Genomic DNA, 17,895 nt, shown 5'->3' with positions numbered 1-17,895 from the left:
GGTCACAGGTGAATTACTGTTTTCAGTTTTGGGTATCACATTTAAGAAAGATGTGAACAAATAGACGAAAGTCCAGAGAAGAGCAATACAATGAATAAGAGGTTTAGACAATATGGTTTATAAAGGAAGATTTAAAAAACTGGGCATGTTAAGTGTAGAGAATTAGATTTAGGGAGGCAGTATGATGAAATAGTCTTCAAATATCTAATAGGGTGTTTAAACAGGATGATGATCAATTGTTCTGTATCTGTATCTTGGCTGATTAGCAACAGGTCATCACACAGTTCTACAGCTCATTTCCAAACGGGGCCACCAGATCAAGTGAGAGATGTCCATTTTTGCCCCTACTGAGTTCCTAGAATTTATTGGAGTAATGCTGCATCCCAAATTGGCAAGAGTATAGCTTTCTACAAAAAAAATTAAGTGATAAATCACCTCATTTCATACATTGGCTCATCCCAGAATAGCAGCGAGAAGTCTCCTAAATGTACTGGGTCATATGGCAGGTTGGAGATACCTGATTCCACATGCAAGATGATCCTCCAGCCTCTTCAGGGGTTAATTTATTAGGTCATCAAATGCAGCATGCACTTATTGGTACACATTCTTTGGAAAATACTATCGTCTCTGCTTTGATGGACAGATATTCAAAATGTGTATCAGTGTATTCTGCTTGATCCACCACCTCCTTCAAAGATTCTGGTGGTTGACCCATGAAGCCACTATGGAGGTGCTTAGTTGGTCTTTCTTCCGATTCAGGGCATATGGTCCTGAGCAGTGTGTCAGTTGCAAATAAATGTTGCAGAGTTGAGGTCTACTCTGTTAGTCTGGAAGGCATTCTTGGGGAGCAGTAAGACCAGAATCTATGGCAGATGCATTTCTGATTCAGTGGGAAAGAACTTTCTTTTATGCTTTTTCCTCCATTCCACTAATTGCCAGTTTTCACAAAGCTGTATCAGGACCAGGGCTCAGTGCCAGTGGTAGGTCCAGCATGGGTACATCACTTTTGGTATGCTGAGCTGATGTATCTATCCATCAGACCATCTCTTTGACTTCTGAACTTCTCAGATATCATGTTGCTGAACTACACCCAGTGTTCCACATGATACTGGCAAATGGTGTCTACAATTCTAAAGGGCTTAATTCATGCATTTCTACTAGCTAAGGAGTGGTTTTCTACCTGTGACTTGAATGTAATTCTCCTGTCTTTGATGGATTCCCCCCTTTGATCTCACATTCTCTCTGTCACTTGTGTTTAACTGACATTTTTGGTAGCCATCACCAGCACTCTGTGGGAAATTTAGGCTTTGATAACAAGACCCCCTAAAATCATTTTTCAAAAAGGCAAGGTTATTCTGAGACCACATCCGAAATTGTTTCAAAAGTGGTTTCAGGTTTTCATATAAACCAATTTATATACTTAACCTATAGTATTTTTTCCTCATGATTCTTTTGCAGAGGCCAAAACAACACATAAGCAAACAGCCTTAGAGAGGTATTTCTGAGATTTAGACGGCAGTAACTTGAAATTCTATTCATAAGTTCATCACTACTCCATTGTGGTGCATTTTATATCCTACATCCAATTTGTCTAGGGTGTTCTCACTTACTATTTAACTAGGACGATTATCTATCACCTCCTTCAGAAATACCTACTAGCCAACTACAGTGGACTCTATATGGACAAATACACAAATAAAAGATTGTTCACCATGCAGTCACTGGAGTTCTTTGAGATTCCTTTGTACACGTAGATCTCACAAATTGCATGGTTCCCCACCAATAGAGTCCTTACTTGGATTTTCTGTACCAGTGAAGAAATAGTGCTTGGGGCTGCTTCCACCTTTTATACACTCACTGTACAGGCATACAGCTTCATATAGAATCCCAGCAGGCAGGACTGGCTAAGAAATTCCAGGTCTGCAAACACTTGCAGTGGTATCTGCAGTATGTAAAGTGAGAACTCCAGTATATCAAATAAGTCACCATTCCTTCTGTTGCTTCTGATTTAGTCCCCAAAGTGACAGTTGGGGGAAGACCCATGTTCTTGACTCTGCATAGGCAAAAGTCTGTACCTGTGTGGATGTTCCTGCAAGATGAGTGTCCTAGCAAGGAAACTGTATGCATCATGTATGGTGCATATGGAAAAAATATTAATTAATCATAATGGATGAATTCATAAACATAAAAAGGTCAGTAATTTTAGAGTGAAGGTTTCCATAGCAACTGTTCCTCTGCCCACATTTGCCTATGTGCTGTAGGTGAGTCTTTCACTATGCTACATGTATGCATCTTTGATTTTAGAGAAACATTTATTTGAATTGACTTACATTGTAATATTTGCCTGATATTATTTTATCTATTGTAATGCACATTTGCTCTATTCCCAGTTGCTGTGGGAACCTTCACTCAGAAATCCCTAGTTCTTACATCTCAGTGTTGCATTGGTGTCTTTGTTTCATATAGTTTTGTGTGTTCCTTTTTTCCAGTGGCTGGCTCTGCGGACCATGTCAAAACAACTGTTGTTATTTTTTTTCTCTCCAGCCCATATAGCTAAGAGGCTGAGAGGCAGGTCTCTCAAGGGACTCCATGTGCAGTTTGAGTCACGGACACTTAGGGAATCTGATTGGGCCTAACTCCCACTCTATTGACTAATCAAACTTAGAACTTCCTTGCTTTTTAATTTTAGATAAGTTCTATTCAAACAATGGGATCATTTGCATTCAGGTAACCTGAAGTTCCACATTTAGTTGAAATAGACTGTGACTCCTGTAATTTATTCATCCCGGGAAGTATTAAGCATTCATGAAACAATTATTAGACCATTATGCAAGAGACAAGTTTAAAAACTGAGAGTTACTGTTGCAAGAACACAGTGTTGTATAGTAATTCTCATTCTGAATTAAAGTCCAGAATTTTTAAAGGGTATATTCAATTGCAGTACATGTACCTGCCTTACTTCAGTCCCCACAAGTGGCCTCTGTAAAAACTGTAGATTAGATTAGAACTTACAGTTGTGAAAATAATCAGTGATATATGAATTTTCACCTTTCAAGACCGCTGACATTTTTTGTGATTTTTTTTTTTTTTTTACATACAAAATTTCACATATAAGAATATAAGAAGCATTGGCTTGATTTTCAGAAGGGTTGAACTTCCTCAGCTCCCAATGAGTTCAGATTCTATTGTGGATTCTCAGCATCTTTGAAATCAGATCCTGTATGCTAAATTTCAACACCAACTGTGTTTTTAAAATCATTTGTGAATGAAAGTAAAGGTTTAGAAAACAAATATCATCTATACCAATTGGGCCAAAGCCAGAATTTCAGACCTAAATTTTTCAGTTCTGTGAGGTACTTATTTGAATGCTGAAACTAAATCCATCTTACAGTGGAGACCTTGGGTGTCATCCAGGTCTGAGAAAGGCCTGGTTTTGGTTTGCATGCCTCTGAACTCTGCAGTTAAAGATGATTGAGATGTGAGACTAGCTGATCTTGTGAATTTTTCACCTTACTTGGATGAAATACAGTATCACAAGGTTAGCATAATGTGTTTTGTTGTTGCCTAATCTGAACCATACTTAGACCATATCTAGGGCCAGATATTGAGTCCATCTCTGATAATTGAATGTTCCATATCTATGAATGGTTAATTGGGGAACACTAATTTTAATAAATAAAAACAATACTAAAGAATACAGAACTGTACTCACCAAACTATGTACTCATGAGTTGATAATGTTCATTTTCTAGGTATGCCTGTAAAAAACAATGTTGCAGCACTACGCCAGTCCCCAAGCCAGAATGGCACCAGCTTTCATGGCTGCATCCGTAATCTGTACATCAACAGTGAACTGCAGGACTTCAGAAATGTGCCACTGCAAGTGGGAATTATTCCTGGTTGTGAGCCTTGCCACAAGAAAATGTGTGTGCATGGAACTTGCCATGCTACAAGCCAGTCAGGCTTTACCTGCGAGTGTGAAGGAGGATGGACTGGACCACTGTGTGATCAACAAACCAATGACCCTTGTCTTGGAAATAAGTATGTCCTTCCTCGAGACAGAGCTATAATTTCATTTTCTAATGCCCTGTTATGTACATTTAATGTAAAGTTCAAACTTTTTCAGAAAGATACAAATATACTGTGCATATAGGAGTAAGTGTAGCTTTTTGTGGGCTAAACTTGAAGAATACTCATAAACTACAGTTTGTGACAACATTCTGTATTTATAGAATGGTCTGGGTATGCCAATTCATTTTTAAACATTGTTAATGAATGAAATTTCCCAGTACAGATGGTGACAAAGTTTCTGTATTTCTACCTCTTAAGCCCCACCAAAGGTTATAACAGATGGTACCTAAGTACTTGCATACAATTTCTACAATGTGAACTACAATAACTATTCACATAGGACATGAGGATTGGTGTAAAAAATAATCATGGGACTTTACAAATAAAGCACACATCCATTTCTGTTACTTTTTATGCTTCCATGTTGTCACATTACTCACCTGGTAGATTGTGCACTGGGAAGAAGATCTAACTTCTGTTGTATGTTCATAATCAATTATGTTAGTAACACCTGAGTTGCAATTTTGTTTTAAACTATTCTATCTGCATATTTCTGTTGACTGTTTTTCTAGATCAGTGCATAGATAGATATAGAAAGCATCCTCACAAGGTTCTCAGGTCAGGAACTCTGCTAACTCAGAGCTTTCTAATCACCTACTGATTACGTTTCCTGTTACATCTCCCCATACAATTTTCGTCACCATAATTCAGCAAGCCAATTCCTGTGAGAGCTGCAGTTTTTGGAACGGTTATCACTGATCTCTCATTCTTGCAAGTAGCTCCAAACACAGGTATTTTTTTGCTTTTCTTGTCTGATAGTTTTTCAGTAGTCCAGTCTACATGATCCAGAACCACAAAATTCCTTTGATGTCCAGTGGGTTCAGTTAGGGTTTAGCTCAGATTCTGTTGAGCTGTTTTTCAGCTCCTACACCGAGTGATTTTAAGTGTCTTTTTTGGCATATTTTGTGTTGATACTACTGATAACCTTGAGACTTTGGCTTAATTATTTCAGCAGTTTGCACTGCCTCCAGAATGATTCAGTATTTTGAAGTTTATAAGTCTTCTCCCAAAACCACAGCACATCAGTGAAGTTTTGAAGTATTTTAACACTCACTGTCACACCAAGCTTCTGGGATTTTATTCATGGGATTTCTTTTCCAGGATAACCATTTTTCTTTGCCTCTCAAGAGGACAAAGAAAGGAAAATCCTAGTGGCTTCCAGAAACATATCAGCTTCAAGATGTCCATCACAGCTGAACAAGTCTGCTGCATTTTGTGTTTTGGAAGTCAAATATAATGTGAAAATGCCATCCATCAAATTTTGTGTGGGGTGCAACTAAAGACCCAGTTAGCAGCACGGCACCACTAAAATAATTCTGTTCTGTTACATATTAGTTTCTGTACTATTTTTATCACTTACATGTCTGAACACCTTTTGGTAATGCATTAAGTGACATCATTAAAATCTATCCTGATTAGTTTGCTCTTTCTTCTATCATTTCCTTAAGAGGACAACTTAGTGTTCTGTTTTGATTTTTTTTTTAATTTCATGTACTTTTTATGTCATACTCTTTGAATTTATGCTCCTCTGTGTGTTCATCCTGGAGATGGTCAGGCTGAAAATATTCAGCCAGGAATGGAAGAGGGTGATAGTTCCTTGTATAGTCTCAGGCCAGCCCCGCTGAAAGTTCTGACTCCTGCCCAGATGAGCTTTACTCTTATGGTAGGAAGTTTCATTGTGTCAGAAAAATAGAGTTGTTCTCCAGGGTCCTCATTCTGTAGCTTTTGGTAATATTTTAGGCATGTTTGATCTTGGCTATTGAGGCTGCACTTGATTTCAAGATCAAGAGACTGCACTTGATTTTCTTCTACTCCATTTTGGCCTGGAGTGCTTCAAAGGTTCAGTTGGATTCAGGACTTGGCACTGGCACATTTCTGACTACCTTCTAAATCAAGCAGATCCTCCTTACTAGGTGACTTGATGCAGTTTGTATTTTCATCAAAGACAACCTCTTTATAGCACATCAGGCTTTTGATATCCTCAGCAGAACATGCAGGTTGGATGTCATAAGCTCTGGCTGTTTCTTGGATGATGGGTTGTTTCAATCAAAGGCCTAGATGCAGAAAGTGCCACATGAGGCCCAGCAGCACTGGGACACTTCCACAACCCAGGACTTTGCAGTGCAGCCTGTAAGCTTCTGATTACCACATCCCAAACACTTGCAGCTTTTGGAAAAGACCTGAGATTAAGGGACTGCACAGGTCCAGTGCTGAAGCATGTCAGAGGTCTTGGTATCCCCGGAGTCTTGTTTGAGCTGCTGTTGAATCTCTTGGGATTGGGTTACATCAGTGCAGGCAGAGCTATGCTATATGCAATTAATTTCAACACAGCCTGCAATGGATGGGAGAAGGATTGTGCTCAGCCATGATACAAGTGGTGTCAATACCTTATCCAGCAGCATTGACTTTCCTCCCAAGTCTTTAAGCACACTATACTAAATCATTCATGAGGAACCAAAGGTACAGTGTGGAAAGGTGCACAATTTGGGTTCTCCTGATGAAGTTGGAGACAGGAAGGAGAAGCATTAGAGTAATTCTGAATTGGACTGTTGGGATTGGTTAGATCCATCCAGGAATTTTCACACAGATAGTCCCTTGGAACCAATACATGTCCAGGAAACTAGTATATCAGGAAGAATGTTACAGGACATAAAATTCCTCCTAGGAAGAAAGACCATCAAATCAAAACAGTAACAATTAAATAATTTTGTTAAGAGTCAGGAATTATTTCTCCCTGGATTTCAGTCTGTGCTTAGTGAAATAAAATTAAACATTGTCCGTCTGGGAAACATCATACTTCTTTTAGAGGAGTGTGATTGACTGTGTGCTCCAGCAATGTACATAGGCATCCTGGTAGATGCAACTCAAGGCAGTCTTTAAGCCTCAGGACAGATGCAGTACATTACAAGCTTACTGGAAGGGGTTTATGAGAATCAGAAGGGAACATTTTGACCATATTACAAATGTTGGGTCTCATAGCCAAAACAGAAATCATAGTACCTGTGCCACCTCTTTTTAAAGTGCAGTCTCAGTGGATCTTGAGATCCCAGTGGAAAAAGCAGTCAGGAACTGTCTGGAAGATTATAGACCTGGAAGGAATAACAGTTGGTGGCAAATGATCATTGAATTTGGTATGGTAGGTATTGTGCATAGTCACCAGGCTGCCACAGCTTTAGAGGGCCAAAAACCTTTGAGTTAGTGAGATACTGGCCTGTCTTGTGCTGGGAGCCCAACACCTCAGACATACCTTGTGAAATGATACTTTCAAAGAAGCAAAATTACAGGTAAGTAACATTTTCTATTTGCTGTTCAAGTTTAATTTCTAAAGTGTTTGTTCATTAGGGGTATGTTCTTGCATTCTTTATACACCCAAACTCTCATTTAAAATGTAGGTGCATGAGGAATGCTGGATTTATTTAATTATGACATGTACAAGACTTCCATAACACATCTACAGTGGCTGTTTTTGGCAATAACAGAATAGTATTCTATACTGCAGTTTATTTTCTGTAAACTTTCATACCAATTACTAAAAAAAACTTGCTTAAACCACTTAATTGCATCTCATTGAAAAAAATGCATTTAAGTCTCAAAGCAATTTCTTTTAGAGTACAATCCAAAGTTTATGTAGCTAATGTTGCTTAATCTAAACTTCTATGAATAATTTATTTTTATTCTCTTGGGCTTGTTTCCCCTGTAGATGTGTACATGGTACCTGCTTGCCAATCAATGCATTTTCATACAGTTGTAAATGCCTGCAGGGACATGGGGGAGTCCTCTGTGATGAAGAGGAAGAGTTGTTTAACCCCTGCCAGTCCATCAGATGTAAACATGGAAAATGCAGGCTTTCCGGCCTGGGGAAACCATATTGCGAATGCAGCAGCGGATACACTGGGGACAGCTGTGATAAAGGTAAATAATTCAGCATGTTATCATTATTTGGTGTTAGAACATAAGCAATCAGAACATTACCATACTTTTTTTTCACAATACACATTTGTGTTCCTTTTTTAAAAAAATACATTGTAAAGGGCTTGTCTTAGTGAGAGAGAAAAAAATCTAACAAATTTGCCCATTTATTAAATATTTTACACTTTTAATATTTTTTCATCATGTTTTGCTGTGAAAACATTTCTCTTTTTGACTTTATTGAGAAGCAAATTTTTGCTATATATAATTATTACCTTTTACCTGCTGTATCTTTGTGTATTTATTGTTTCTCTGTCTTCTGCAACTGAGAAGCCAAATCCAATGATTCTGCTCCTAGTTTTATCACAAACTCTACTTTTGACCTCTCAGCTTCAACTGATATATCACAACGAATTATGCAGGTGAGATGGATGAAAACAGGATGACTTTCTTCCCTATCTTTTTTCTTTTTTCCTTTGTCTATCAAAGCACTTCCTTTCTATCCCCACCTTTTTTTTTTCTGACCCCAGCTGGCATTTATTTATTTTGTATTGTGCATCAACGTGACTAGAATATTGAAATATACTGGTAGAACTTTTAACAGATATCACGTTTCGATGATTTTATACCTCAGTAATTTATAAAGTTAGTGTAATGTGTATAGCCTCTATTAAATAATAAACTGAATGATATTAAACTCCAGACCTAATAAATTGCATGCTCTAGGAAACATTTTCCTACAGTAAATAGAACCAACTGCAAGCAATATAAGAATAAAAGATGTATATTTGCATAATAAAGATTTTATCTTCCCATTTTCTTGTCATTCTACTAGTATTTTATTTATGGTTTACATATATACAATGTAGATGTTACTGAAAATAGAGGGCACAAAAAGGTAAAGTATAGAAAACAAGAAAATGCAAGTGAAATCATTCATTTCTGATATATAATGAAAGTTGAACTCTAAAATAGGAATTGAATTTAGAAGTATGACATCTTTTTATCTAAGCTGTGTATTATAAAACATTCTGTAACTTGCATCTTTAAAGCCATACATCATTTTGTTTTTTTTGTTTTTCACAGAAATCTCTTGTCGAGGGGAACGAATCAGAGATTACTACCAAAAGCAGCAAGGGTATGCCGCGTGCCAGACGACCAAGAAGGTATCAAGACTAGACTGTAAAGGAGGATGTTCAAATGGGCAGTGCTGCGGACCACTAAGAAGCAAGAGACGGAAATATTCTTTTGAATGCACTGATGGATCCTCATTTGTGGACGAGGTTGAGAAGGTGGTGAAGTGTGGCTGTACAAAGTGCCCCTCCTAAATGTGCCCCTGTCTTTTGAAAATGTTGTATACTTATTGACCATGTCGGACTAATTAATACTTCATAGTGAAAATATTTGAAATATATTGTAAAATACAGAACAGACTTATTTTTATTAAGAGAATAAAGACTTATTCGTCATTTGCAAAAAGATTCAAGTGCTTGAACTGAAACTTTTCATAATCAAGAGGAGCTTTGAAGGAAAAAAAGACCCTTTAACATTGCAACAATGATGGGAAATGTAACTGCTTTTAACATGGATTCTTCTTTATAACATGCTGAAGATAAACTGATATTATACACACATAACTTTCAACCTACGGCTCAGTGATGAAATTATTGACCAGAACATGAAGGGGTTTTTTTTTCACTTTCATATCAATATATTTCATTATGTTGACAGACCATACCAATTACTTATAGATGAGGAAGAGTTGTGGGAAAAGGGATTCAGATTATATTGGTTTAACAAATGTATGTGAAGGATTTTATGTGGCATAATTATTAAGCATCTTGGGAAGAGGGGATGCCCCTTTAATGGATGGGAGACATTAAAATGTGAGAATATACTGAAATTTTCTGACGATGTATACTTTTATATCAGCATGTTAGCAAAAGAAGCATACAAAAAGTGTTTTATCTACCCTTTTCCAGTATTAATTTTTGTAATATAAATGTTAAGGGAATGATAAAAATAGATTATTGATGGATAAATTAGTAATAATATGGATTTTTGTTTCTATGAGTTCTAAAAAGCTCTATACAGTATTCGGTTTCATTGAGAAATATTTATTGTATCAAAGTACATTGTACCTTAACCTTTTTAGGTCATCCCTTTTACTGTTTTTCAATGCTTTAATATATATTAATTTATATTTGTCCTGATATTTTTGTATTTTGTTTTTTTTAAAGAAAGACTTAAAAATCAGGATTTTTTGCAATAGAACTAACATAGCATGTCATCTTGGAGTAAATGTGTTTGGTCTGTTTTTTGTTTTGTTGTTTTTCCTAAGCATCTCACCACTTGGTGTCTGAAATGGAAAGTGATAATAGTTTGCATTTTTCACATACAACAGTCATTCAGGACACCTCTTGAAAACTTGTATGAGAGAAAATATCTTTACACTTGATGGCAAATGTATAGAAGTAAATTTTTCCTATATATATACACAATACTTACAGAAAATAAAATGGTGTGTAGAAAATGACACTAGATAGTAGACCTTTACAAATTAATAATCCCATGGAGTTCCTTTACCTTAAAAAAAAAAAAAACAGAAAGAAAAAAAAGGCTGTACTATCAAGGACTGTGACTTTTTCCAAATAATAAAACTACTTTATTGTCCTAATGTTCCCTATGTTAATATGTTGCTGCTAAATTACGATGTAGAACTGGTAACAATTCATAGTGGGTTGTGTTCTTTCAGTAAATCCAAGGATACCCTGTAAAAATGCAATTTTTTCAATTTTTTTTTTTTTACAGAAGAAGTTAGATGTACATGTGTAATGCCGTGTGCTTTGTCTTATTTGGACTGATATCAGTAAAGCTACTGATGTTTGTAAATTAAACAGATATTTACTTCATTAATAACTCTTATTTGTGTTCTTCTGAGGATCTAAATTGTTTAACAATCTTTAATTAAACATCTGTAGTTGCAAAGAATATTTTGGGAAAAAACGCCAATTCTAGTGTACAGTTGCTGAGAAACTAAAGGACTAGGTTCCATAGGATTATTACAGTTTCAAAATACAGAACTATGTAGCACTTTAAAGACTAACAAGATGGTTTATTAGATGATGAGCTTTCGTGGGCCAGACCCACTTCCTCAGATCAAATAGTGGAAGAAAATAGTCACAACCATATATACCAAAGGATACAATTAAAAAAAAAGTGAACACATATGAAAAGGACAAATCACATATCAGATTTGTCCTTTTCATATGTGTTCACTTTTTTTTAATTGTATCCTTTGGTATATATGGTTGTGACTATTTTCTTACACTATTTGATCTGAGGAAGTGGGTCCGGCCCACGAAAGCTCATCATCTAATAAACCATCTTGTTAGTCTTTAAAGTGCTACATAGTCCTGTATTTTGTTTCAGCTACACCAGACTAACACGGCTACATTTCTATCACTATTCTACAGTTTCAAAGGTATTCACAATGTCATCTGAAAATGTGAGTAATGAGAAACACACATATGTGAAAAGTTCACTTCCCACCCATTGCCTGTATTTAATGAAAATACAAATAGCTCATTCTTTGCTGTTTTATTCGATAGACTAACTTGATTCTTTGTACTTTTTTACATTAAGATGCCACCTTTGGGCTAAATATTGGTCAGGTTTAACAAATATTGGTCAGGATAAGCAATTGGTCAGGATAATGTTTAGGTGGTCTGTGATTTATATAATGTTTTTATATGCTGTGTGTCTATTTTCTTAGAACTTGACTAAACATCTACCAAAACAACACTTAGTCTGGATGCCTCATCTCATGTTACTATGATTTTGAAATAAATAAATAGTAACTTCTCTAACCGTCAGTAGCAATGTGTGAATGTGGTAGCACAGAATAATCTAGTATTTATTTAGCATTTCCAGAGACATAATATTACAACATCTTTCTTTGTGTTCAAAAGCTGTATTCAGTCCTAAAGCTCCACACGCTAACTATGTGGAACCAGACTCTGAATTCTGTTCTCATGCTTATGGGGGGGAAACCATTGGCTTTGGAATTTGGGTACACGGGAGTTCCAATGCTTGAGGGCATAAATACCATGATAACCACTAAAAGTGTAAGAGGCCAAGTTTTCAAATGCATGCTTTTTATGTATTTCTAGTGAGGAGGCATAGTCTTTGGTGACTAAATGCACCAATAACAAGTTCTAACTTTTATTAATAATTTTATTTGTTTTTTTTGTAATTAGAGAGGCCCCCTTCCTTGTTTGTTTGATCATTTATTCTATTCTAATACTATGTGTACACAACATAAGTCATAGTTCTTACCCCCAGAATCATTCAGTCTAAATCAGATTGATACAATACAGCCCATCCTCGCTATACGTCCAAGATTCGTTTAAAAAAATGTGCACATATAGCAAAATAATGTAAAGCGGGAAATTTTTTCCCATAAGAATTAATGTAAATATGGGGAGATATGTTCCAGAACAGTTTTTACATCACCTTAAAGACACCTTAAAATAAAAAAGGAATTTTATTGCATAATACTAGATGGTATAAGGGGAGGGGAGGTTCCAGAACTTAGGAAATGCCACACTTCTGATTTTAACAACACGAAAACGTGATTTTATGACATATTACTGTAGTTTTTAATAATTTTACCTTGAGAAGGTGACTTTTTGCTTGATTGGCCTGATGTTGGTGTTGATGGAGAAGCAGGTGGAGGATCATCAGCTGCCATCTCAACATCACTAACATCCATCACCTCAACGACTGGAGTTTCAGCAATGCCTGCTGCGTCGGTGTCAATAACAAACAACATCACAACTTCTACAGGCTCTTCAAAAGCTACCTCATGGGTTTTTTTCTGCTTTTTAATGCCAGAAGGTCCTGGTTGAAACTCATCTTTGAATGGTTTGGAATCCTTTTTTAACTTTTTAAGTAAAGAAATCATCCAGTATTGTTTGCTTGGGGCGCTTAAGTTTGGCATCTAAAATCTGTCTGTAACATGACAAGCCATCTGCCACAATTGCTGCTGCTCTTAAAGAACAATCAAGATGGTCACATTCCTCATACAGGTCCAAGACATGTCAGAAGATAGGGATTGTCAGGCTGGTATCTGCATTTTTATCTTTATCCTCATCTGCATCAACACTATCTTCTTTGTGGTACTGTTTATCCAAATCTGCTTAGATCCTCATTACTGAGAGGCAAAAAATGAGATTCCAACAACTCTTTCGCATTATCCTCTTTGACTTCCTGAAAGCCAGACTCCTTTGCTAGTTGGACAATTTTTTTACATATGAGGACTTCCGGAAAGCCCAAAAAGTCATGCACAGCATGAGGATACGGGTTCTTCCAGGCACTGCTCATAAAGGGATAAAGGATCTTTCAGAAAAGGCTTTATTTTCCAAAAGATCCGCATCTAGACTGGTGCTTTTTTCCGGCAAAGCTCCGTGGCAAAAAAAAAGCGGCAGCCATTTTTATGCTAATGAAGCAGGGGGTATTTAAATCCCCGCTTCATTTGCAATTGCGATATGTCTAATTTGCATCCCTTTTACGAAAAAGGGATGCAGTCTAGACACACAGCCTGGGTTTTTCTTCTCCATCAGTTTCCCAAATAAGTCTGCGGAATGTCCTCTGCAAATAATAAGCTTGAAGTTTGCGATAACCCTCTGGTCCGGTCCATTGGCTGCATGAGTGAGGTTATCCTTGGTGGCATAAAAACAACCTTGATGTTAGGACAGAGGGATTCAAAATCCAGGTTGTGGTGCTAGCATTGTCCAGGATGAGGAGAATCTTGAATGTAAAATTATTCTCCTCACAATATTTGTTCATTTCTGGAACAAAATAATCCACAAACCATTCATGGAAAATCTGCCTGGTCATTCAAGCCTTTCTGTGGGATTTCCAAATGACAGGAAGCTGAGATTTCACATTGGTTTTTCATAGCATGTGGATTTTTCACTATGATACACTAGGAACGGCTTCAGCTTCATGTCTCCATTGGCATTGCCCCCTACAACAAAGTTAGGCAATCCTTTGAGGCCTTAAGTCCAGAAACAGACTTCTTGTTCACAGAAATATAGTTCCTAGATGGCATGCATTTCCACCCATGCATACAAGCCCATTTTGTCAAAACTGAAAACTTGCTATAGGTCGTAGTTGCCTTCTTCAATGATGGTCTTCAGGATTTCGGGAAATGATACAGCTGCACCCTTGTCTGCACTTGCAGCCTTTCCCTGCACTTACATGATCTTGAAGCCATATCTTTTTTGGAACCTGTGAAACTATCCATGGCTGGCATTAAAAGGTCCAGATTCACCAGTCTTTCCTTCTATTTCAATATGTTATACAAGCTCATTGCCTTCTCTTGAATGAAGGATAGGCTGATGGGTATATTCTGCTTATACAGATCATGCAACCATATAGACAACATATTCCATTTTCTGCATCCTGCCACTTCTTTGCCATGTAATCTTAATAGAAGCTCACTTCAGCACAAGTTTTTCTGTCTCCAAAGTTGTCTCATGATTCTTAATAATCATGAATATGGTTGTCTGAGGCAATCCCAGATGGCGCACATATCAACAAATCATTCACCCTTCGTATTACGATCTAATACGTCCAACTTCACATCCTGACTAATACTACTCCGATGCCTCTTACACTCACCAACTTTACTTTTAACACCATTTGCACTTTCCTTAGATATGTGGAAGGATTGCACAACGTAACACAATATCAATCAGAAATAAAATATAAAGGATGACATGATGGGCGCATGGTATTTTTGCACAACATGACTGAACACAACAAAGACTGAGAGCGGCGATGCTTGGTGCAGTTTGCAATAGTGTACGGTATTCCTCCCCATCTGCTATGTCTGTGCAGCACAGGAGTTGGCCATTTTCTTTTATTTGCATTCAAGCATCTGACTTTCATTTCAGCGACTTTTGGCGGGGGGCTGCAACATAAGCTTGGGGAATGGGAGGGCTTATAACAAAACAGTTCCCAAATTCATCAATGACGTTAGTGCAGAACTGATGTATAGCGGGGATGGCCTGTACAGATTTAATCAGGGTTAAGCACAAGAAAACTGTATTTTGATCAGCAAGAAAGATGAAAAGGGTTTTTTGTTTTGTTTTGTGTGCTTTAAGTGTGTTGATTAACTTGCACAATTAACTCAAAAGTTAATCACAATTTAAAAAATTAATTGCAGTTTTGATCACATTGTTAAACAATAGATACCAATTGAAATGTATTAAATATTTGTGTATTTTTCTACATTTTCAATATATTGATTTCAATTACAACACAGAATATAAATTGTACATTGCTCCCTTTATTTTTCATTACAAAACCACTTTGTATTTACTTTGATACTGTAAAAAAGATAAATAAAATATTTTCCAATTCACTTCATACTAGTGTTGTAGGGCAGTCACATGTTTATGAAAGTGCAGATTACAAATGTAGATTTTTTTGTTACATAACTGTTTTAGTTTTGAGTGCAGTGTACAGGTTCAGTCAATCCTACTTCTTGTTCAGCCAATTGCTAAGGCAAACAATACATTTATGGAAGACTAGCAGATGATGCCCATTGTTGATTGAGCAAAGTCGTTTTGCATAGCTTACACTTACAGGACAGTTCACAAAATTATATATATGTAATAGAATTTGTTATTAATGTGCATTCAAAAGAGAAGTAAGAGAAGTTTTAAATGTTTAGGATTTCAACTTCAAACATTATTCATTTTATTGACTAATTACCATATATGGTAAATTTGAATCAGAAACTCATAAAGCTTCATTACTCATTCTGTAACTAATTTAAATTATTTTGTGATATGTAACAGTAAAAGGCTACGTCTAGACTGGCATGATTTTCTGGAAATGCTTTTAATGGAAAAGTTTTCCGTTAAAAGCATTTTCAGAAAAGAGCATCTAGATTGGCACAGACGCTTTTCCGCAAAAGCACTTTTTGCAGAAAAGCGTCTATGGCCAATCTAGACGTGCTTTTCCGCAAAAAAGCCCCGATAGCCGTTTTCACGATCGGGGCTTTTTTGTGCAAAACAAATCTCAGCTGTCTACACTGGCCCTTTTGCGCAAAAGTTTTGCACAAAAGGGACTTTTGCCCGAACGGGAGCAGCATAGTATTTCCGCAAAAAGCACTGATTTCTTACAGTAGGAAGTCAGTGCTTTTGCAGCAATTCAAGCGGCCAGTGTAGACAGCTGGCAAGTTTTTCCAGAAAAGCGGCTGATTTTCTGGAAAAACTGGCCAGTCTAGACACAGCCAAAATGTTCTTTGCACTAAAATGACAGTAGAATAGGCAACTTGATTTTAATTTTGTTAGCAAAGATTTTTATGAACTCTAATCATAATAGTCATGACTTTTTTTCTGATGAAAAACAAAAATAAATATTTAAATATTTTGCCCAGCATATTGCAGTGTAAAAAGTAGTGCATTTAGCTAATTTAAGTAGGAGGATTGTTTATGCACATTTTGTCATTTGTAGGTAATCATGAAGTACAACTTTATTTTACACAAACAAATCCACAAAGTCTTCAAAATATATAATAAATAATGCTACCTGCTTCTTATTTAGTGTCACATGAAAGTGAAAACAAAGGTTCACATGGCACTTTTGTACTGCAAGTTATTTACATTCCAGATATGCTTAAACTTTTGTATGTCCTTTCATGCATAAGCCTCCATTCCAGAAGACATACTTCCTTGCAGATGATGCTCATTAAAAAATTGTCTTAATTAAATTTGTGGCCAAATTTCTGGCAGAGAATTATATGTCTCCTGTTCTGTATCTTACTCAAATTCTGCCATAGCAATCTCAAATGATGACCTATGTACATGTCTATTTTAAGAAAATTTTCACTGTAGATATGACAAAAAACAAATGCTGCAATTTCTGAAGACAGCTATAGCACTCAAGTTTTAAAATCTGAAGTGCCTTCCAAAATTTAAGAGGAGGAAGGTAGGTGCATGTTTTCAGAAGTCTTAAGAGCAACACTCTGATGTGGAAACTACAGAACCCCAATCACCAAAAAGGAAACTCTTCTGCAGGTGGATCTGACTCAGATGATGAAAATGGACATGAGTTGATTAGGGATATAAATGTGCACCAAAGTACATGGTTACATGCAGCCCTCCTCTTCCCCCTCCCACATTTCTTTTTTTGCAACAGCGTCACACTGTTGACTCTCATTTAGCTTGTGGTCCACTATAACCCCTAGATCCCTTTCTGCCGTACTCCTTCCTAGACAGTCGCTTCCCATTCTGTATTTGTGAAACTGATTGTTCCTTCCTAAATGGAGCACTTTACATTTATCTTTATTAAACTTCATCCTATTTACCTCAGACCATTCTCCAATTTGTCCAGATAATTTTGAATTATGACCCTATCCTCCAAAGCACTTACAACCCCTCCCAGCTTGGTATCATCTGCAAACTTAGTAAGCTTACTTTGTAAGAATTAACTTTGATAGGCACTACACATGCAAACCGCTTAGTTCGAACTTAATTCGAACTAGCGGAGCGCTTAATTCGAACTAGGTAAACCTCATTCCATGAGGACTAATTCCTAGTTTGAATTAAGTAGTTCGAATTAAGGGCTGTGTAGACACTTAATTCGATCTAGTGGGAGGCTAGCCCTCCCCAGCTTTCCCTGGTGCCACTCTGGGCACCACCAGGGAAACTCGTCTGCCTCCCTCCCGGCCCCGGAGCCCTTAAAGGGGCATGGGCTGACTGCGGTTCCCGTGCCAGGTGCAAGCCTGCCAGCACCCAGCCAGCAGACCCTGCACCTGGCACGGCACAAACCAGCCAC

The 17,895-nt window shown here is 37.0% G+C and overlaps 1 protein-coding gene across 4 annotated transcripts in view; it reads left to right on the top strand.

Annotated features, from left to right (window-relative positions):
• Positions 1–10,959, top strand: part of SLIT2 (slit guidance ligand 2) — a 388,563-nt gene extending 377,604 nt beyond the window's left edge. The window contains exons 34-37 of one of the 4 annotated variants that reach the window (XM_075930670.1): positions 3,753–4,041; positions 7,893–8,043; positions 8,374–8,462; positions 9,127–10,959. In XM_075930670.1, coding sequence (XP_075786785.1) covers positions 3,753–4,041; positions 7,893–8,043; positions 8,374–8,462; positions 9,127–9,226 — 629 coding nt within the window. In that variant the 3' untranslated portion in view covers positions 9,227–10,959. Of the gene's footprint in view, positions 1–3,752; positions 4,042–7,831; positions 8,044–8,373; positions 8,463–9,126 lie in introns of all 4 variants that reach the window. The other 3 variants (XM_075930669.1, XM_075930668.1, XM_075930671.1) reach the window with 3 other exon arrangements.
• The last annotated feature ends 6,936 nt before the right edge of the window (positions 10,960–17,895 follow it).

The sequence above is a fragment of the Pelodiscus sinensis genome, chromosome 5 (genome assembly GCF_049634645.1).
Source record: "Pelodiscus sinensis isolate JC-2024 chromosome 5, ASM4963464v1, whole genome shotgun sequence".
NCBI classification, from domain to species: Eukaryota; Metazoa; Chordata; order Testudines; family Trionychidae; genus Pelodiscus; species Pelodiscus sinensis.
This window is presented reverse-complemented; position numbering and strand designations above follow the sequence as displayed.